Source organism: Pelophylax lessonae (genome assembly GCF_965119305.1).
Source record: "Pelophylax lessonae genome assembly, chromosome: 9".
Lineage (NCBI taxonomy): Eukaryota > Metazoa > Chordata > Amphibia > Anura > Ranidae > Pelophylax > Pelophylax lessonae.
Window position 1 is genome coordinate 259248037 of NC_138776.1, and position 23310 is coordinate 259271346.

The following is a 23310-nucleotide window of genomic DNA, read 5'->3' on the forward strand; positions in this document are numbered from 1 at the left end:
CGGGAAAGGTTTCAACGGGAAGGATGGTCTTCTTAGACACCAGAGAAGCCACACGGGCGAGCGTCCTTACGTGTGTTCTGAGTGCGGGAAATGTTTCAGTGAGAAAGGAAACCTTCTTATACACCAGAGAATTCACACGGGCCAGCGTCCTTTCTCATGTTCAGTGTGCGGGAAATGTTTTACTATAAAACAACACTTTGTTAAACACCAGAGGATTCACACAGAAGTTTGACTTTTCAGAGTGCGGGAAATGTTGCAGTCAGGAAGTAGACCTGAGACGCCAGAAACTTTATATAGGTGAGCATTATTTTTCCTGTCCGGAGTGCAGGAAATCCTGAGACCAGAGCGTAGACAGATCAACCTGATGGTCATGTTGGAACAGGAAGGGGCCATCCCCAAACTGTTCCCACAAAGTTGGGAGCATGAAATTGTCCAAAATGTCTTGGTATGCTGACGCCTTTAGAGTTCCCTTCACTGGAACAAAGGGGCCAAGCCCAACCCCTGACAAACAACCCTCCACCAAATGATTTGGACCAGTGCACAAAGCAAGGTCCATAAAGAAATGGATGAGCGAGTTTGGGGTGGAGGAACTGGTCTGGCCTGCAAAGAGTCCTGTTAAGTAGACGTCTTCTCTACTAATACTTCAGGTTGTCCAACCATTGTGGTTCGCAAAATTACCGTGGGGAAAAAGCCGATCTCATGCTATTTGTTTTATTTTCAAATAAAAATAAATGTTAAGAGCAAATAAAATGTCGAAATTGTGTTGGTAATTTACTGAATAAAGGTGTGTGTATATACAGAAAAGTCAAAGTGCAAAACTCAATGAATGTACCATCTGCAGAAACTCACAGAAGCCAATCAGAATTGGTCTTACGCCAATGAATCTTCGGGTTTGGTTTTGCTCATCATTGCTTGATCTTACTTTAACCACATCCCACCCGGTCTATAGCAAGATGACAGCCGGGAGGTGGCTTTCCCGTTCTGACTGGACGTCATATAACGTTCTTCAGAACGGGTCGCTATGAGGTCTATGTTGTAGGCTCTTTACCATGTGATCAGCTGTGGCCAATCCCAGCTGATCACATGTAACTAGAAAATGCGGGTTATACACGCTGGCAGCACATAAGAGGAGAGCCGATAAGCGTCTCTCCTGACTGGGGATCAGCACTGATAATTAGTGCAGGGATTATCAGTGGAGCCCCATCAGTGATGCCCACAAGTGCTGTCGATCAGTGCCAACCAGTGATGCCTGCCAGTGCCATCTACCAGTGACCATTTGTGCTGCCTTTTAGTGCCCATAAAGGCTGCCCATCAGTACTGCATAGAAGTGCTTCCTCATCAGTGCCCGTCAATGCTGCCTGTCAGTGCCACTTCATCAGTGCTGCCTATTAGTGCCCATCAGTGTCGCCTCATCAGTGTCCCACAATGCAGTCTATCAGTACCCATCAATGCTGCATATTAGTGCCTCCTCATCAGTTCCCGTCAATGCAGCCTGTCAGTGCTGCTTATTAGTGCCCATCAGTGCCGCCTCATCAGTGCCTAACAATACAGCCTATCAGTAGTACCCCATCAGTGCAGCCTGTCAGTGCCACCTCATCAGTGCCCAACAGTACAGCCTATCAGTGCCCATCAATGCATATTAGTGCCTCCTCATCAGTGCCCGTCAATGTAGCCTGTCAGTGCCACCTCATTAGTGCTGCCTATTAGTGCCCATCAGTGCCACACAATTCAGCCTATAAGTACCCATTAATGCTGCATATTAGCATGTCAGTGCCGCCTCATCAGTGCTGCCATATCAGTGCCTGTCAGTGCAGCCTACAGCGCATCCGGAAAGTACTCACAGTTTTTTTCCGGATTGTTTGTAGAATTGTGAGGAAAATAATGAATGTAATCCATTTTGGAATAAGTCTGTAACATAACAAAATGTGGAAAAAGTGAAGCGCTGTGAATACTTTCCGGATTCACTGTATCAGTACCCATCAGTGCCACCGAGCAGTGCCCATCAGTGCAGTTTATCAGTGCCCATCATTGAAGGAGAAAACGTACTTATTTACAAATTTTTCAATATTTTTTTGCAAGAAAATCACTCAGAACCAGTGGAAACGGTAAGCCTGAGACACACCAGCGAGTGGCAGGAGGCTGAGGGGGTGTCTCTTGCTGCTTCAGAAAGCTTTCCAGCTCATAAGAAAGCCAGCCGCCGAGTGCAAAAAAAACTATATCGGGCTTATGGCTGATATCTTCAGCCATAATCCCTGTAAAACACTTGCTGTATATGTATTGCAGTCAGCAAGTGGTTAATAATATACCATGTTTACTTTTAATTTGAATTACTGTATATTGAGTGCTGACGATTCCAGACATCAGGTTCCGGAGGCTCAGTTTCTCAGCTCTGGTTCTCACCCATGGCTCGATCTCTGGCAAGCGCTAGCAACCTCTGCAGTGGGTGCGTCCTTCCTCTGAAGTAGGCAGTTAGGCTCCAGCAGCAAGACCTCTCTCTGCGGATCTCCAGCAAGCACTGGCAACCTCTGCAACAGGTCCGTCCTCCCTCTGATGTAGGCAGTTAGGCACAAGCAGCAAGACCTCTCTGTGCGGATCTCCAGCAAGCACTGACAACCTCTGCAACAGGTCCATCCTTCCTCTGATGTAGGCAGTTAGGCACAAGCAGCACGACCTCTCTGAAGATCTCCAGCAAGTACTGGCAACCTCTGCAACAGGTCCATCCTCCCTCTGATGTAGGCAGTTAGGCACCAGCAGCAAGACCTCTCTGCGGATCTCTGGCAACCTCTGCAACAGTTTCATCCTCCCTCTGATGTATGCAATTAGGCACAAGCTGCAAGATCTCTCTGTGCGGATCTCTGGCAACCTCTGCAGCAGATCCGTCCTCCCTCCGATGTAGGCAGTTAGCACCAGCAGCAAGACTTCTCTGTGCGGATCTCCAGCAAGCACTGGCAACCTCTGCAACAGGTCCATTTTTCCTCTTGATGTAGGCAGTTAGGCACAAGCAGCAATACCTCTCTGCGCGGATCTCTGGCAACCTCTGCAACAGGTCCGTCCTCTCTCTGATGTAGGCAGTTAGACACCAGCAGCAAGAGTTCTCTACAGATCTCCAGCAAGCACTGGCAACCTCTGCGACAGGGTTTATCCTTCCTCTGATGTAGGCAGTTAGGCACCAGCAGCAAGATCTCTCTGTGGATCTCTGGCAACCTCTGCAGCAGGTTCATCCTCCCTCGGATGTAGGCAGTTAGGCACCAGCAGCAAGATCTCTCTGTGGATCTCTGGCAACCTCTGCAGCAGGTTCATCCTCCCTCGGATGTAGGCAGTTAGGCACCAGCAGCAAGACTTCTCTGCAGATCTCCAGCAAGCACTGGCAACCTCTGCAACAGGTCCATCCTTCCGCTGATGTAGGCAGTTAGGCACAAGCAGCAAGACCTCTCTGTGGCACTCATTCTCTAATGCAGTGGTGGCACATCCTGCAGCAGGTCCTCTGAGCTCTTAGATTATTATTATACAGACTTTATATAGCGCAAACAGTTTACGCAGCGCTTTACAATATAAAAGGGAGACAGTACAGTTACAATACTATAAAATACAAGAGGGTTAAAAGGGCCCTGCTCATAGGAGCTTAAAATTGAATAGGGTTGGGCAAGTGGTACAAAAGGTTATAACTGTGGGGGATGAGCTGATGGACTTAATAAAAGATATGTTGGAGGCGTGATAGGCTTCCCTGAAGAAATACATTTTTATGGATCGCCTAAAGGCAGCCAGAGTAGAAGAAAGCAAGACAGAGTGAGGCAGAGAGTTCCAGAGGATGGGAGAGGCTCTGGAGACGAGCATCGGAGGAGGAGACATGGGAGGTTGAGAGCAGGAGAGGATGGTTTGGGTGATATTTGGAAACAGGATTGGTGATGTAGCTCAGAGTTGTGAATGGCAGAATGGCATTGTATATTGTAGTTAGTATTTTGAATTTAGTTTGGAAGCCAGTGGAGGGATTGGCGGGGAGGGGTGACAGACACTGAATGGTTGGTAAGGTAGTCTGGCAGCAGTGTTCATGATAGACTGAGGAGGAGATGGCCTATGGAGAGGAAGGACTATGAGGAGGAAGTTGCAATTGTCAAGGCGAGAGATAAAAGGAGTGGATAACCGTGGCGGCTGGTGATAACAATTTTTGGAGGAGTGCAAACAAACCCCTTCAAGTCCTTACTTGCAAACAGAGCCTCCAGCCTGGGCTGTCAGGGCTCCCCTGATATCCAGCGGCTTCCGTGATCCAAATCTCCAACCTCCAGATAGAGAAGGATAAGAAACCAGAAGTTAAGGCGATGGCGAATTTTGATTCTTTAAAATCAAAAGTGGGGGGGGGGGGAGGGTTTGAGGACATCGTAAAACAAGCCAATTAGAGTCTCAGGCTTTAATCACATGCTTGTTAAAAATTGACGGACCTAGTGGTCTGTTCTATTGGTCCAGTAATTGCACACACATACAATGATTTATTTTAATATAAAAGATAATATGACTAACATTTTTTAACTTTAACCACTTAAGGACCAGGCCTGTTCCTAACATTTGTTGTTTACAAGTTGAAATCATTATTTTTTGCTAGAAAATTGGAATGTGCTCAATTCAAAGAGCATCGTCCATGGGTGTGGTGATTGGAAGTGCTCAGTTCATAGAGAGTCATCCATTGGTGTGGTTATTGGAGTGTGCTCAGTTCATAGAGAGTCATCCATTGGTGTGGTGATTGAGATGTGCTCAGTTCATAGAGCATCATCCATTGGTGTGGTGATTGGAATGTGCTCAGTTCATAGAGAGTCATCCATTTTTGTGGTGATTGGGATGTGCTCAGTTCATAGAGAGTCATCCATTGGTGTGGTGATTGGAAGTGCTCAGTTCATAGAGAGTCTTCTATTGGTGTGGTGATTGGAATGTGCTCAGTTCATAGAGAGTCATCCATTGGTGTGGTGATTGGAATGTGCTCAGTTCATAGAGAGTCATCCATTGGTGTGGTGATTGGAATGTGCTCAGTTCATAGAGAGTCATCCATTGGTGTGGTGATTGGAGTGTGCTCAGTTCATAGAGAGTCTTCTATTGGTGTGGTAATTGGAATGTGCTCAGTTCATAGAGAGTCATCCATTGGTGTGGTGATTGGAATGTGCTCAGTTCATAGAGAGTCATCCATTGGTGTGGTGATTGGAATGTGCTCAGTTCATAGAGAGTCATCCATTGGTGTGGTGATTGGAGTGTGCTCAGTTCATAGAGAGTCATCCATTGGTGTGGTGATTGGGATGCACTCAGTTCATAGAGAGTCATCCATTGGTGTGGTGATTGGAAGTGCCGAGTTCATAGAGAGTCATCCATTAATGTTTTATTAGTGAAATGGACCCTGGAATTCATAACGAGTGGCACAGCCAGATGTATTGAAAGTGTCCCATATGTGTGCTAAAAGTTGCGCATCATGCAGCAAATTCATGTACCTGTCGCTGCGATGCTCTGTGGGTTCTGACATCTTTCTTTCGGAACCGGCAATAACTTTTTGAGAAATTTGAGCTCCAGTAGCTCTTCTGTTGGATCGGGCTACACGGACCAGCCGTCGCTCCCCATCGTGCATCAATGAGCCTTTAGCCTCCCAAAACCCTGCCAATTGTTTGCTGGTTTTCTTTGCTTGGACCACTTTTGTTAGTCGTTCCTGACCACTGCAGACCGGGAACATCCCACAAGAGCTGCATTTTCATAGATGTTCTAAACCAGACTAAACCTTGCACTTGCTCATTTTTTCTGCTTGCAACACATCTTCTTGGACGTCATGCGCCTAATTCATATACCTGCCTGAATTTGGCGCCTTTTAGAACGCACGTGAGACGCTTTTGTAAAATCTGTCTCTGTGTGCCAAAAGAAAGTCACAATAGTTACATAGTAGTTAGTGAAGTTGAAAAAAGACACCAGTCCATCCAGTTCAACCTATGATGTGTGTATGTGTTTGCAGTTAACAGTACTGTACATTGTATACCCCTGTATGTTGTGGTCATTAAGGTGTCCATCTAATAGTATAAATAGAACTCCACATCCTTACCGCTCTGACGGTATAGAACCCTTTACGTAGTTTAAGGTTAAACCGCTTCTCTTCTAATTTTAGTGAATGGCCACGTGTTTTTTTTAAATTCCCTTTCGCTGAAAAGTTTGGTCCCTATGCTAAGGTCATCAGTACAGTATTTGTACATTGATATCATATCCCCTCTTAAGCATTTTTTCTCCAGAGAGAATAAGTTCAATGCTTGTGTTCTTTCCTCATAGCTGATGTCCTCTATTCCCCTAATTGTCTTTGTTGGCCTTCTCTGGATCTGGCCTTCTCCAGTTCCAGCACATCCTTCCAGAACTGGACGGCATGCTCGAGATGCGTCCGGACCAGAGTCTTGTAAAGTGGGAGAATAATCGTTTTATCTCTAGTGAATTTTTTTTATACATGCCAGTATTCTGTTGGCTTTGCTTGCAGCAGCTTGGCATTGCATGCCGTTGCTGAGCTTGTTGTCTACTAGGACCCCCAGGTCCTATTCCAGCTTAGATTCCCCTAGAGGCTCTCCCCCTAGCGAGTAATTTGCATTCATATTTCTGGCACCCAAATGCATTACCTTACATTTTTCAACATTAAACCTCAATTGCCATGTAGATGCCACCACATTATTTTGTTCAGATCTTCTTGTAAAGTTTCCATGTCCTGTGAAGAAGATATTGCCCTGCATAGCTTAGTATTGTCCACAAATACTGAGATTGTGCTGGTCATCCAATCCTCCAGATCATTTATGAATAAATTAAACAGGATTGGTCCCGGGACAGATTCTTTGGGGACCCCACTTTCCACTTTTCCGACCAATCCTAGTATTCCCGATTTATCCCCACCCTCTGGACTCGCCCCTGAAGCCAGTTTTCAATTCAGGTACTCAACCTATGGTCCATACCTACATACCTTAGTTTTTAAAGTAAGCGTTTGTGGGGAACTGTATCAAATGCCTTTGCAAAGTCCAGATACACCACATCCACAGGCCTTCCTTTATCTAGATGGCAGCTCACTTCCTCATGGAAGGTTAATAGATCGGTCTGGAAAGAGCGATTTTTCATGAATCCATGCTGATTACTAAAATCATGTATATAGTCCCTTATCACCCCCTCCAATAGCTTGCAGACTATTGATGTTAGGCTAACCGGCCTGTAATTCCCAGGGATATATCTCGCCCCTTTTTTAGATATTAGTGCCACGTTGGCTTTTCTCCAGTCAGCAGGTACCGTTCCCATCAGTATACTGTCCTTAAAAATTAGAAACAATGGTCTGGCTATCACCTGGCTGAGTTCCTTAAGGACCCTTGGGTGTAAGCCATCTGGTCCCAGTGACTAAGTTATGTTGTTTTTCAAGTCTAGTTCTGAGTCTGTTAACCAGGAGGGTGCTTCCTGTGACGTATTATTAACTTTAACATTAAAGTCTAGGTTACTGTATCCCCCAAATTCTTTTGTGAAGACTGAGGAGAAAAATGTATTTAGAACCCCTGCCTTCTCTCTGTCCTTTAAAGCCAAATTCCCTTCATCATCCTTTATGGGGCCTCACTTTCTTACTATTTATATACTTAAAGAATTTCTTGGAGTTTTTCTTACTCTCTTCCACTATGCACCTTTTGTGTTCTATCCTAGCCACCTTGATTGTGCTCTTACATTTCTTATTGCATTCTTTGTAGTGCTGGAATGCTGCCAATGACCCCTCAGCTTTGTATTTCTTGAAGGCCTTTTCTTTTATTTTTATATGCATTTTTACGTTGGAGTTTAGCCACCCAGGGTTTATTTCAGCTCTAATTATTCCTAATTATCTCCACTTTCGAAAGATATGAACTGTCTGTATTTTATGTTGATTTTGGGGAAGATGTTACACCACAATGTAGAAGTGGAGCAAATTAGAACCACCTGAATTTGACAGACAAATCGCTTTCAGAACCAAATCTATAAATAGACAGCCGTACATCTCAATGGGATACTGATCATAAACTTCTTGATTGTAGTAAAGACAGATAAAACCACAAGAATCCACAGTTTAGGTTAACGCTTTTCACACAGCTTTGTGCGTAATCGTTGGTTATGATTAAGCACAAAATGGTGAAATGGGTTAACCTGGATTCCCGTGATTTTTTTTCTGTCTTTACTACAATAAAGAAGTTCATGATTGATATCCTGTTGCAGTGTGCAGATGTCTATCTACAGTTCCTCTGTCTGTCGTGGTGGTGAGCCAGGCCAGCACCTGTGGGGTTACCTGCTGTGGAATTGATTTCCCTGTCTCACCTGGAGCCGTGATTCCTCTTCCTGCATTCAGAACCAAAACTGCTTGAGGGTAGGAACATGTGAATGTACGATATGTGCTGCATAAAGTGATGGTGCTATATACAGTTCACCAGGAAAGTATTCACAGTGCTTCACTTTTTCTACATCTTGTTATCTTACAGCCTTGTTCCAAAATGGATTAAATTCATTATTTTCCTCAATATTCTACAAACAATCCCCATAATGACAACATGAAAGAAGTTTGTTTGAAATTTTTGCAAATTTATTTAAAAAAAAAAAATCCCATGTACATAAGTATCACAGCCTTTGCTCAATAATAGTTGAAGCACCTTTGGACACCAATAAAAGCCTCAAGTATTTTGGAGTATGATGCTACAAGCTTGGCAAACCTATTTTTGGTCACTTTCTCTCATTCTTCTTTGCAGGACCTCTCAAGCTCCATCAGGTTGGTTGGGGAGTGTCGGTGCACAGCCATTTTCAGATCTCTACAGCAATGTTTAATCGGGTTCAAGTCAGGGCTTTGGCTGGGCCACTCAGGGACATTCATAGAGTTGTCCCGTAGCCACTCCTTTGTTATCTTTGTTGTGTGCTTAGGATTGTTGTCCTGTTGGAAGATGAACCTTCGCTCCAGTCTGAGGCCCAGAGCACTCTGGAGCAAGTTTTTGTCAAGGATGTATCTGTACATTCATCTTTCTCTCCATCCTGACTAGTCTCCCAGTTCCTGTCACTGAAAAACATTCCCACACTGCACTGTAGGGATCTTATTGGCCAGGTAAAGAGCAGTGCCTGGTTTCCTCCAGACATGACGCTTGGTATTCAGGTCAAAGTGTTCAATCTTTGTTCCTTTTATTGAGGAGTGGCTTCTGTCTGGCCACTCTACCATACAGGCCTGATTGGTGGAGTGCTGCAGAGATGGGTGTTCGTCTTCTCGAAGGTTCTCCTCTCTCAACAGAGAAACACTGGAACTCTGTCAGAGTGACCATTGGGTTCTTGGTCACCTCCCTGACTAAGGCCCTTCTCCCCTGATTGCTCAGTTTGGCTGGGCAGCCCGCTCCAGGAAGAGTCCTGGTGGTTCCAAACTTTTTCTATTTATAGATGATGGAGGCCACTGTGCTCATTGGGACCTTCAATGCTGCAGAAATGTTTCTGTACCCTTCCCCAGATCTGTGCCTCCATACAATCCTGTCTCTGAGGTCTACAGACAATTCCTTAGACTTCATGGCTTGGTTTGTGCTCTGAGATGCACTGTTAACTGTGGGACCTTCTATAGACAGGTTTATGCCTTTCCAAATCATGTCCAATCAACTGAATTTACCACATTTGGACTCCAATCAAGTTGTAGAAACATCTCAAGGATGATCAGTGGAAACAGGATGCACTTGAGCTCAATTTTGAGTGTCATGGCAAAGGGTGTGAATACTTATGTACATGGGATTTTTTTCATTTTTTTATTTTTAATACATTTGCAAAGATTTCAAACAAACTTCTTTCACGTCATTATGGGGAATTGTTTGTAGAATTGTGAGGAAAATAATGAACTTAATCCATTTTGGAATAAGGCTGTAACATAACAAAATGTGGAAAAAGTGAATACTTTCAGGATGCACTGCAAGTACCTATAATAATAATAATGCAAAACAAGAAGCTCTGGGGAGAAAAAAAAAAAAACAAAGAAAGGTAATAAAATAAAAAAAAGGTCAGATAAGGAGTAAAGAGGGGACTGCGGAATGAGGGGGAGAGTCAGAAGGTGAGAATGGTTATAAAAACGTTGGATAGTGATGTGGAAAATCAAAATCCACATTAAGTCCATTATCATTGTGTCAAAAAGAAACATAACTTGTAGTTCAAGGGATGTCCATTCCCGAGTACTTTTTTAAATTCCCTTTAACCACTTGCTGACTGCCGCACGACTATCTACGACGGCGGTCAGCTCCTCACAGGCAAAGTGACGTAGATCCACGTCGCTCGCCTGTGAGGCTCTAGGGGGCGAGCGCGCACCGCCGGAGGCGCGCTCCCGCCCCCGCTCGCTCCCTAACCACTCCGCACGTGTGACCAGCGGACCCGATGTCCGCCGGTCACTCGCGATCGTCGGGTGGAGAGGGAGAAAGGCAGGCGGCTAATGTAAACAAGCCGCCTGTCACTCTCCCCTGTGTAGAAATAGTGATCATACGGTTCTACTATGTAGGACCGTTGATCACTGTTCCTACACCTCAAGCCACAGCCAATCACAGTTAGAATCACGCCCCTAGGGACACACATAACCCCTCCCTCTCAAAAAAAGTTAACCCCTTCACTGCCAGTGTAATTTTACAGTAACAGTGCATATTTATAGCACTGATTACTGCAGTAATGTCACTGGTACCCCCAAAAGTGTCGAAAATGTCAGTCAAGGATCCGATCTGTCCGCCGCAATGTTGCAGTACCGCAAAAAAAAATCGCAGATCGCCGCCATTACGCGTTAAAAAAAAACAACAAAAATGACAAAAATCTTTCCCTTTGTTAGTAAACGCAATAACTTTTGCGCAAACCAATCAAAATACGCTTTTTGTGATTTTTTTTTACCAAACATATGTAGCAGAAAACAAATTGGCCAAAAATGTTAAAAAAATTAGATTTTTACATTTTTTTGGGGGGAATTTCATATAAAAAAAATGGGAAAAATATTGTTATTTTTTCAAAATTTACGCTCTTTTTTTGCTTATAGCGCAAAAAGTAAAAATCACACAGGTGATCAAATACCACCAAAAGAAAGCTCTGTTTGTGGGAAAAAAAGGACGTCAATTTCGTTTAGCTACAGCGTCGCACGACCGCGCAATTGTCCGTTAAAGTCACACAGTGCCGAATCGCAAAATAGGGCCTGGTCCGGAAGGGGGCAAATTCTTGCGGGTCTTAAGTGGTTAAGAACCAAATACATTCATGTCTTCCATAGAATGGTCTGGTTGTGGGAAATGATGTCCCACGGATGTACAGAAATCGTCTTCCTCATGTTCTGTATTGCGTGTCTACGAAGATTCCTCAAGATGCTTTTATCACAAGTGGAACGTACAAACAGGAAGTGATGTCAGGTACAGACAGGAAGTTCCGGGTTAGAGGTGAGTTGGGAGGAAGTAGAGAGGAGACATTGCTGGAACTTGCAGCAGAGGAGGTAATAAGATATTATTTTATATTTTCACCCAGTAACCCCCCGTCCTCTTCCTCCATAGTCACTGTGACATTATCCAGTAGCAGACAAGGGATGTGTCTGGATGGTGACTGTATCATTGTGTGTGTCAGGTTCCTATAAGGTGTCAGGATGTGACTGTCTATTTCTCCATGGAGGAGTGGGAGTATTTAGAAGGACACAAGGATCTCTACAAGGATGTCATGATGGAGAATCAGCCGCCCCTCACATCACCGGGTAAGAGGAGACTTTATTGTAAAGGAGAGAGCAGTACGGAGGCTCCACCTAGATCCCCCATCATCTGATAAACACATAGAAACAATGTATTCAGTCAGTGTGTGTGTTTCCTACAGATGGATCCAGTAATGGGAACCCTCCAGATAGATGTCCCCGTCCTCTGTATTCCCGGGACTCCACACAGGAAGATCACACCATCACTTACTATGATCAGGTAGGTAGGACTGAGCTATTAGAACTTGAAAACCACTTCCAAACTATGAGAAGACATTCTTCTATGTAACTTACTGTTCCATTTTACAAACATATTTAATAATCTTTTGGGGTTTAGGGTGAAGAACTGAAAGACCTCAAAATTGAGATTAAAGAGGAAGAAGAAGAGACGTTGGTGAGTGGAGATCAGCAGTCTACGGAGGAGGGGGAGATGATTATGGAAAATGAACAGGAGGAATCTTCTCTACATATAGACATGAGTAAGTAATAAACACTAAATGCATAAACAGTTCACAATTTATTTTTACTTCTATGTTTATAAGGTATTTTTCTAATTAGGGTCCGTCTATGCTGCCCTTATTCTGAATAAAAATGTTATATCCTTCTGTACGGGAAAGACTAAAAAAACCTAACTTTCGACAGTAAATACTGTACATCATTGGTGCTCTTCCCCACCGCTTAAAGCGGAGTTCCACCCTGGATTTTTTTTTTAAAATACCCCCAGGACAGTCAGGGCTAGTACATTCCACAATGGATAGCCTCTGATCTGTCCCGGGTTGCACTTATCTGTTAGGACAAATACTTACCTTGAAAACGTCTTGTCCAGCGCTGCCATCTCAGATGTGGGCAGCTTGAAGCCAGCGAGATCCCCTTCGGCGTCTTCTTCCGCCTTCTTCGGTCCCACGATGCCCTGCGCCGGCCCCGCCGTCACTTCCGGGTCGCGCGCGTCATCCCTCCACAGCTTCTGGGCATGCCAAGAAGCTGTTTAGAAGGGGATGACGCGCGCGACCCGGAACTGACGTCGGGGCCGGTGCAGGCGCAATGATTCCTGGGAGCGATGACGTTCAGCTCCCAGGAATCATTGCAGAGCCAGGAAGTGACGACGGGCCGCGGCCAAGGAAGGAGGAAGAAGGAAGTAAGGTAAGTATATTTTCTTCGCTACGAGGTAAGTAAAAAAAAAAAAAAATATGCGATTATCCATTTCTTTTTCAGGTGACCCGGAGCGAGAAGATGGGAGGTAAGTATTAAATTAGGGTGGAACTCCACTTTAATGTACTGTACACAAAAGAAAAATCTCTAGTCCTCACCAGAGGAAGACACTACCCAATGTTCCTAACAAATGAGGAGGAGATACTGTACACCATGTGAAAGGTCCATCTCCATTCCTCAGTATAACGTCATGTTCCCAACAAATGAGGAGGAGATACTGTACACCATATGAAAGGTCCATCTCCATTCCTCAGTATAACGTCATGTTCCCAACAAATGAGGAGGAGATACTGTACACCATGTGAAAGGTCCATCTCCATTCCTCAATATAACGTCATGTTCCCAACAAATGAGGAGGAGATACTGTACACCATATGAAAGGTCCATCTCCATTCCTCAATATAACGTCATGTTCCCAAAAAATCTCTGTTCTTCAGTATCTTTTTATGTTTTCAATAAATGAGGTGGAGGAAGGTCTATCTCTATACTCGTAGTAATGTCATTGATGCACAAAAAAAATGTTACCCAGCGTGATATAAGTGAATTGTGTATTTTATCTGCTTTGAATTGTAAAGGAGAGAGCAGTACGGAGGGTCCACCTAGATCCCCCATCATCTGATAAACACATAGAAACAATGTATTCAGTCGGTGTGTGTGTTTCCTACAGATGGATCCAGTAATGGGAACCCACCAGAGAGATGTCCCCGTCCTCTGTATTCCCGGGATTCCACACAGGAAGATCACACCATCCCCCACCATCATCAGGTAGGTGGGACTGAGCATGTAGACCTAAAGTAATATGAGGTGACATTCTTTTATGTTATCAGTTGTTCTTTTTTACAAATATATTCTATCATCTTTGGGGTTTAGGGTGAAGAACTGAAGGACATCAAAGTTGAGGTTAAAGAGGAAGAAGAAGAGACGTTGGTGAGTGGAGATCAGCAGTCTATGGAGGAGGGGGAGATGATTATGGAAAGAAAAGAAGAGGAATCTTCTCTACACATAGACACAAGTAAGTAACAAACACCAAAAAAGTTTTGATTTTCATTTTACCTCCATGAGTATTAGGTATGTACAGTCTTTATATTGTCACATCAGTTGAGAAAGTTGGCAGAATACCCAAATAAAGCTCAGGCTAATCTCCTCCAGTTTGAAAGAATTTATTCCTGATCCCAAAAGGCAATTAAATAACTCCCTAGATCAACAAATGTGGAGGATATACTGTATATACAATATGAAAGGGCCATCTCCATTCCTCGATATAACGTCATGTTCCCAACAAATGAGGAGGAGATACTGTACACCATATGAAAGGTCCATCTCCGTTCCTCAATATAACGTCATGTTCCCAACAAATGAGGAGGAGATACTGTACACCATATGAAAGGTCCATCTCCATTCCTCGATATAACGTCATGTTCCTAACAAATGAGGAGGAGATACTGTACACCATATGAAAGGTCCATCTCCATTCCTCAATATAACGTCATGTTCCCAACAAATGAGGAGGAGATACTGTACACCATATGAAAGGTCCATCTCCATTCCTCAATATAACGTCATGTTCCCAACAAATGAGGAGGAGATACTGTACACCATATGAAAGGTCCATCTCCATCTCCATTCTTAAAGTAACAATGGCATCAATGCAGATAAAATGTTACCGGTGTGATTTGGGTGTATTGTATACTGTACTTTATCTGGTTTGTATTCATATTTTTTCTGTTCTAATTGCCCTCAATGTCCATGCCAGATGCCTTATAAAATATTTGGTGTTGGACCAACATATATGACTCCTGAATGGAAGGTTTGGAAAATACTTATAACATTCGTTGTAACATTGTTTCTCAACAGGTGGACAATATATCCGGAATACCTCTGAGGAACGTCTTATTCTATCTCCAGAAGATAATAACATTGTACAATATTCTCCAGGAGTAAATCCCGTTACTCCAAACACACATCCCGCACCTTACCAATTGGGGGGATCAATGGATCCCTCTAATCCTGAGGAATCTTCTGACCGATCACACACCAAGACTATAGGACCTCACAGTACAGATACTTCCATTGATCCATCTATTCCCCAGGAAACTTCTTTAAGCCATGAAGGAGATCACACAGGAGAGGGTTCGTTGTCATGTTCAGAGTGTGGGAAACTTTTTAGCGAAAGCAGCGAGCTTCTTAGCCACCAAAAAAGCCACAGAGGTGGTCCTTTCTATTCATGTTCAGAGTGCGGGAAGTGCTTTAATCACAAAAGTCACTTTGTTACCCACCAGAGAATTCACACAGGCGAGCGCCCTTTTCCATGCTCAGCATGCAGTAAATGTTTCGCTCGCAAAAGTTCACTCGTAGTACACCAAAAGCTTCACAAGAATGAGTTCCCTTATTCGTGTTTAGAGTGTGGGAAACTTTTTAGGGAAAACGGAGAACTTCTTGAACACCAGAAAAGCCACACAGCTGGGCCTTTCTATTCGTGTTCAGAGTGCGGGAAAAGTTTTAGTCACAAAAGTCATCTTCTTACCCACCAGAAAACTCACAAAGGTGAGTGCTCCTATCCATGTTCGGAGTGCGGGAAATGTTTCACTAGGAAAGGTTTACTTGTAGTACACCAAAGGAGTCACACGAATGAGCGCCGTTATTCGTGTTCAGAGTGCGGGGAACTTTTTAGTGAAAACAAAGAGCTTCTTAAACACAAAAATAGTCACACGGGTGGGCCTTTCTATTCATGTTCAGAGTGCGGGAAATGTTTTACTCACAAAAGTCACTTTGTTAGCCACCAGAGAATTCACACAGGTGAGCGCCCCTTTCCGTGTTCAGTGTGTGGGAAAGGTTTCGCTCGCAATAGTTCACTTTTAGTACACCAAAGGATTCACAAGAATGAGCTCCCTTATTCGTGCTCAGAGTGTGGGAAACTTTTTAGGGAAAACGGAGAACTTCTTGAACACCAGAAAAGCCACAAAGGTGGGCCTTTCTATTCATGTGTAGAGTGCGGGAAATGTTTTACTCACAAAAGTCACTTTGTTACCCACCAGAGAATTCACACAGGTGAGCGACCCTATTCATGTTCAGAGTGTGGGAAATGTTTCGCTGCAAAAGGTTCACTTGTAATACACCAAAGGAGGCACACGAATGAGCGCCCTTTTTCATGTTCAGAGTGCGGGAAATGTTTTACTGAGAAAGGAAAACTTCTTATACACCAGAGAAAACACACGGGGGAACGTCCCTTTTCATGTTCCGAGTGCGGAAAATGTTTTGATCGGAAATGTAAACTTGTTGAGCACCAGAGGGTTCACACGGGTGAGCATCCTTATATATGTTCAGAGTGTGGGAAAACTTTCGCCCTGAGAAGTTCCCTTGCAGTACATCAAAAGATCCACACAGACGAGCGCCCTTTTTTATGTACAGAGTGCGGGAAATGTTTCATTGAGAAAGGTAAACTACTTAGACACCAGAGAAGTCACACAGGCGAGCGTCCCTATTCGTGTCCAGAGTGTGGGAAATGTTTCTTTCGGAAAAGCAAACTCGTTACGCACCAAAGGATTCACACAGGTGAGCGGCCCTTTTCGTGCCCAGAGTGTGGAAAATGTTTCAATCGGAAAAGTAAACTTGTCCTACACCAAAGAATTCACACGGACGATCGCCGGTATTCTTGTTCAGAGTGCGGGAAAAGTTTTGTTCAGAAAACAACCCTCGTTAGCCACCAGGCAACTCACAAAGGTGAGCGTAACTTCATGTGTTCAGAGTGCGGGAAAAGTTTCCGCTGCAAAAGATCGGTTGAGAAACACGAGAGAAAACACATGACCTAACGGCCTTTTTCAGGTTCAGACTGGTGTGTTGGGGGGGGGGGGGGGGGGGATGCGGGGCAAAAATAGTCTGAAATTTTTTGGGTACATTTTGGTCGGTCTAGGCCGGCTGGGGTTGGATTAAAATAAAAAAATGTAGTACCTCTAAAACGTACAGTGCTGACTCGGTCCCGCACTCACACAGACCGCACCATACAACTAAACTGTGCTAATACATGGCCAGATATGACCTTACATGGACAACACTTCTTATTGGCTGATATCGACTTGTGTACTTTAGTGTTCTCTTTATGTTATGTCAAAGTAGCCGGATTTTCATTGGTCCAAGCAATAGAAGATTTAATGTAGGTTCTAGCCTAATTTTTTAGCGTTTGCTCGTCACTAATTCTGACTTTCAAAAATAAACAAGAAAGTAATTTGTATTTTTATAGTCTGAGTGATTTTTTTTTTTTTTTTAATTACTCGAAGTCTTAGATTATTGGCGATTAAAAGGCCCCTGTAGAGTCAGTCCACCCGAAGGACAGACTTTAGGGACTGAGTTCCCGGGTCTGTACACCTGCTGTGCCCATTATGAGAAGTTCCCACCATCCCTGTACTGAGTTCCCGGGTCTGTACACCGGCTGTGCCCATTATGAGGAGTTCCCACCATCCCTGTGCTGAGTTCCCAGGTCTGTACACCTGCTGTGCCCATTATGAGGGGTTCCCACCATCCCTGTACTGAGTTCCCGGGTCTGTACACCGGCTGTGCCCATTATGAGGGGTTCCCACCATCCCTGTACTGAGTTCCCGGGTCTGTACACCGGCTGTGCCCATTATGAGGGGTTCCCACCATCCCTGTACTGAGTTCCCGGGTCTGTACACCGGCTGTGTCCATTATGAGGGGTTCCCACCATCCCTGTGCTGAGTTCCCAGGTCTGTACACCTGCTGTGCCCATTATGAGGGATTCCCACCATCCCTGTGCTGAGTTCCCGGGTCTGTACACCTGCTGTGCCCATTATAAGGGGTTAATTTTGTTTATTGGAAATTCTTACAAACAATCAACTTATATACAATAAAACCATAATAAATAACATATTTACAAAATAATTGAATATAACGATACAAAACAAGAACATAATAAATAAACCAAATTGCGCACAGCATAAACCCTACGAGAGAGCCAGACTAAGAAACTTCACCAGGCATGGAACCTTTAATCAAAAATTATATTTTAGGACTGATTTTCAGCTGATAACATTATTGGTTGCCACTTTTAACAGATAATTGAGGCAGCCGTTTCTTAGGCTGACTACTCTCTCCCCCTGGAGAACCAGTGCGCTTCAATGCACCCTGCGACTCATCATCCATAGAAGACGCTATACTCAACGAGTCCCATTCATCCTCATCATCTGACAGGACCCCAAACTTATTTGTCAAAGGCAAAACCTCAGGACTGTGGGTAACTGAACACTTTTTTTTCCTTCTTTTGCCCTTCTTTCTTTTCTCCTCCAACCATTCCACATCCCCCTTGGACAAATTGGAAATAACAGTTTCCCCACTCTCACCCTCCCCTTCACCCCCACTCTCCCTTACCTTATCTGCCACCAGGCCAGCCTCTTCACCATTCTCCCCACTCCTCTGCACCCCATGGTCCCTAAAAGAAGCCCTTAAATGTCTAGGGGAGGGGACTGGCACTGTACTTGATGCCCCTGCCTCAGCACCTCTTGCCGCCTCTGCAATTTTGGAAGACATAGACACAGAAAGATTGGACACATTCTTAGTAACCGATACCTTACATACAGACTGGGAAGACACTGACACACTGGGGATCGGCACAGACTGGGGCACCACAGACTGAGAAGACACTGACACACTGGGCATTGGCACAGACTGGGAAGACACTGACACACTGGGCATTGGCACAGACTGGGGCACCACAGACTGGGAAGACACTGACACACTGGGTATTGGTACAGTCTCGGAGGGAATCGTAGGCACCCTAGCTGCTGAGCTCTGAGCATCCTCCATGTCCAGACGGAAAAACTCTCTCATGAGCTCAGGCTGGTTGTGTACTGCCTCAGGACACTGGCTATAAGGATGCCCAACTGCATTGCACAAGTTGCACCTTATAATATTGCAATCTTTTGCCAAATGCCCTAAATCCTGACACAGAGAGCATTTCATTACTGGACAGGAGGATGCAAAGTGCCCTTTATCCCCACACTTATTGCACAGCTTTGGCTGGCCTGGATAGAAGATGGTCAGTCTGTCCCTCCCTAGGAAAGCTGAGGATGGCAGATGCTGGATGACATTATCAATAACCCTCAGTTTTAGCTGCACAGACCATCCCCCCGTCTATATTCCTCGATCATCCATAATTTTGTGTAAGGGGCTCAGGATGTCTCCATATCTCCTCAGCCATACAGATAAATCCCCTTGCGGTATGGATTCATTGCGCACAAGAATTGTCACTATTTTAATAAGTGGCTGACGTGACACAACTTTGGGGATGAGCCCTTTCCAGTCCGGCAGGCTCCTACACACATGTTCATATTTCTCCCAAAATATGTCCAAAGACTCCGGACGGACAAAGGACAAATCGTACTCATAGGAGCCGGTCGGACTGATCAGGGCAAAGATATCTGCAGGTTTAAAACCCATCTGCAGAATCTTATCAACCACAGCTCTCCTATATGGCGGAATACCTTCGCCTTCCCATCTGAGCTGTACCACATTCCTCCTTTTAAATAATGAGGAAGATGAAACATTTCCATGCTCCTTCCCTGCTTGCACCCCCCTCCCAAACCCTTCAGCAGCACCAGCATAGGTTTTCCTCCCAGAAACATCAGCAATTACAGCATTGTCTTTAGACACAACCACACCTGATGACAAGGAGCCTGAATCAACCCTTGCAGTCTTTGGAGCAGCAGAGACAAGACCCACCCCCTCCCCCTTCTCTGAGCACTCAGCTGCTTTCCTGGGTTCAATCACAGCCTTGTCTACTGCAGACTCCAAAACAGTTGTAGCACTACTGCTCCCAGCATCTCCTCCACCATGCTCAGGAACAGCCACTGTATTTGATCCAGGCAAAGCCTCTGCAATGTCCGTGGTGCTCCTCTCTGCAGACTCTTCAACCAGAAGCTCACAGTTTTTTTCAATTTTCTCACCACTTGCATTTAAAAGTGGAATTTTTTCAGCAGGTGTATCAGGTTGCACTGCATGCTGCACATTGTCTATGGGTGTGGGCTGACAGCCCATAGCACTACAACCCTCAGCAAGCACATTGTCATTAAAGTTCACATCACCACCTTGCACACACACTGTACCTGCTTGCTGTGTTACCTCTGCAGTGTCATGGCTGATGGTGGGATCAAACTTCCTCCTGGTTGTTGCAGGCTTAATGGTGAATTTTCCTCTCTCCACAGGTCTCTCTTTCATAGGGCGAGGAACGGTATCCATCTCCTCATCTGGGGAATCTGCAGAAAAATGGAACTTTCTTCCATCCAGAGGGGATTCCAGCTCAGCGACGAACTCCAACATGCCAGTACCCCCCTCAACCTCCTGCTCAGATGTTCCACATTACTGCTGCAGAGGGAGGGAGACAGAGGCCTCCGCCATTGGGGGCTCAGCAGATGTGTGAGGTGTCGAAGAGCTGGGCTCATCCTCCGGGCCCACTTTCTCACTCTCTGCTGACTCTGTCAGTACCTGAATCTCCTCACTGACTGGGTCACTCTCCATGCTGGAAACGGCTCTTCTCCTCATACGGCTGAAACGTTCCTCATTCCTGTATTTCTCCTGAAGTGCTTCACAGCTTTCCTTCAGAGAGCTCACCAACTCTTTCTGCTTCCTCAAAGCTTGCTCCAAGTCCTTCAATTCAGGCCTCAGAGCCGGTCTCTTCTTACTGTAGAGTTTGGCACAATACAACTTTTTCTTTTTAAATTCTACTTTCAAAGTTGCCAATTTCTCCTCCTCTTTCTCAATCCGCCTCAGCTTTTCAACAGTCCTCCGTCTAAAAGTAGGCAGGGATTCACCCCTCCTTGGGCCGAGCTCCATGTCTTCCATAGTCTCAGGCCTATCCAGGGGGCCCCCGCCAGGGTCCTCCCCAGGATCCAGCATCCTTCCTGGGGCAGAGAAGCAACTCTAGCCCCTGGCTTCTGGAAGCACACGAGCTAAGGAACCAGCAACCTCACACCTCGCTGTCAGGGAGTGGAATGGCAGTTTTCCACCATCCCTGTGCTGAGTTCCCGGGTCTGTACACCTGCTGTGCCCATTATGAGGGGTTCCCACCATCCCTGTGCTGAGTTCCCGGGTCTGTACACCGGCTGTGCCCATTATGAGGAGTTCCCACCATCCCTGTGCTGAGTTCCTGGGTCTGTACTCCTGCTGTCCCCATTATGAGGGGTTCCCACCATCACGGTGCTGAGTTCCCGGGTCTGTACACCTGCTGTGCCCATTATGAGGGGTCCCCTCCATCCCTGTGCTGAGTTCCCGGGTCTGTACACCTGCTGTGCCCATTATGAGTAGTTCCCACCATCCCTGTGCTGAGTTCCCGGTCTGTTCACGCGTTGGGCTCATTATGAGGGTTTCCACCATCCCTGTGCTGAGTTTCCGAGTCTGCACACCTGCTGTGTCCATTATGAGGGGTTTCCACCATCCCTGTGGTGAGTTCCGGGGTCTGTGCACCTGCTGTGCCCATAATGAGGCGTTCCCACCATCCCTGAACTGAGTTCCTGGGTCTGTGCACCTATGGTGCCCATTATGAGGAGTTCCCAACATCCCTATGCCGAATTCCCGGGTCTGTACACCTGCCGTGCCCATTATGAGGGGTTCCCAACACCCCTGTTCAGAGTTCCCAGGTCTGTAAACCTGCTGTGCCCATTATAAGGATTTCTGACCATTTTGACCTGAGTTATAGTGGCTTCATACCTGTGATGCCCATTAAGAGTGGTATCTACCTTCCCTGCACTGAGTTCCCGGGTCTGTACACCTGCTTTGCCTATTACGAGAAATTCCCACCATCACTATGCTGAGTTCCCAGTCTGCTTTCTCCATTGTGGGTGGCGCTCAACTGGAGCAGTTTCACAGCCTGGAGAGGAAGTAAACATGGTTACTTTATGGTTTCCTGGTGGCAGCGTTCCGGTTGGCTACACTGCATTCAGGTGACCTTTGGTGGCCATCTTAGGTCAGCAAGATGCTCCTGCTTCCAGGTTTTGGCACGCTTTTTGTGAAGTGGCTAGTGTAGGGAAAGAGCACCGATCCGTCAGGGAAAGTGATAGCGGCAGGGAAAAGTTCCAGATGGGTAGGGACAGGCTAGGGCCTCCCAATTCTGCAAAGAAGCCTCCCCTTTGGGACTGGACTGGCGAAGCCGCATTCCACCCTCTGAAGACAGATGCTGTTGGTGAACCTCTCCCCGCTGCATCTCTGCATTAAACTGAGCTGTGAGTTTCACCCTGAGCGGCATTCTCCCACTGGGGTTGGTTGTAGTTCCGCATTCTCTTCAATACAAGTTTTAAGTATTACTGTAATGGGACTTTGTTTCATTACTGCCGCTGCACCACGCTGCACCTTCCCACATGCCCATTTTGAGCAGTTCCCAGCTCTGTGTCAGGACCCTTATCACCTGCTGGTGACACTGTGCATCCCAGAGCAGAAGGCTGCAATTCCGGTGTCCACCAGCGAGTGTCTCCCAGTAGATCCCAGTAATCCGTTTCCTCCAGATGTTGGCTGCTGGGAGGGTATTTAGGTCCTTCCCCTTTAGTGCCTCTCGCTCCAGTGTTTTGCTGCTGCCAAATCTTGTTGCCAGTTATTTTGATCTTGCTCCTGCCCTATCCCTTGTAACCAGTTCACCCATTTTTGAAGGGTTCCAACTATCCCTGAGCTGTCCCCTCTGCACACCTGCTTTGGATGTTATGATGGCCTCCCACCATCCTGGTGCGGAGTTGCGGCTCTGCACACCTGCTGTGCCCATTATAAAGGACTCCCTGTGCTGAGTTCTGTGTCTTCACATTTGCTGTGCGGAGTTTCCACCATCCCTGTGCTAAGTTCCTAGTCCTGCACACCTGCTGTTCTTATTATGAGAGGTTCTCACAATCTCTGCTCTGGGTTTCCTGGTCTGCAAACCTGCTAAGCCCATTATGAGGGGTACCCACCATCTCTAAGCTTTATTTTAGAAACAACTAACTAATATCCTACTACTTTACCAGACTCTGGTTAGGCTGCATCTTGAGCATGCACTCCTCTTCTGGTCACCAGTCCTAAGGAAAGATGTGTTGGAACTGGAGAGCGTCCAGAGAAGGGCAACAAAACTGATATGGGAACTTTGATTACGAGGAACGACTACATACATTAAATATATCCTCCCTGGAGAAGAGGCACTTATGAGGAGGTATAATAATGGTATTCAAATATCTACAGTAAATGGTGATCATAGCATAGGGAAAAAAAACTATTCAGTCTGAGACACATGGCCATTCAATGAAGTTGGTTGAGAAGCGGTTTAATCACAAGCTGGATAGGGAATTCTTTACCGTTAGAGCGGTAAGGATGTGGAACTTCATTCCACCATTGGTGGTGTCAATAGGAATGTTGATAATTTCAAAAAGCTCTTGGATGGA

General features: G+C 45.5%; 2 protein-coding genes across 2 annotated transcripts in view; both read left to right on the forward strand.

Annotated features, from left to right (window-relative positions):
* The window catches only part of LOC309563444 (uncharacterized protein), a gene marked incomplete at its 5' end in the record, with an annotated part of 24384 nt that extends 7629 nt beyond the window's left edge, over positions 1 to 16755 (forward strand). Inside the window, 3 exons of the mRNA XM_082267837.1 lie at positions 1 to 229; positions 11240 to 11375; positions 14765 to 16755. The exon at positions 1 to 229 is cut by the window's left edge and continues 1039 nt beyond it. Coding sequence (XP_082123963.1) covers positions 1 to 229; positions 11240 to 11375; positions 14765 to 16719 — 2320 coding nt within the window. The 3' untranslated portion in view covers positions 16720 to 16755. The remainder of the gene's footprint in view (positions 230 to 11239; positions 11376 to 14764) is intronic.
* The window catches only part of LOC309564412 (uncharacterized protein), a 1531146-nt gene that overhangs the window by 479169 nt on the left and 1028667 nt on the right, over positions 1 to 23310 (forward strand).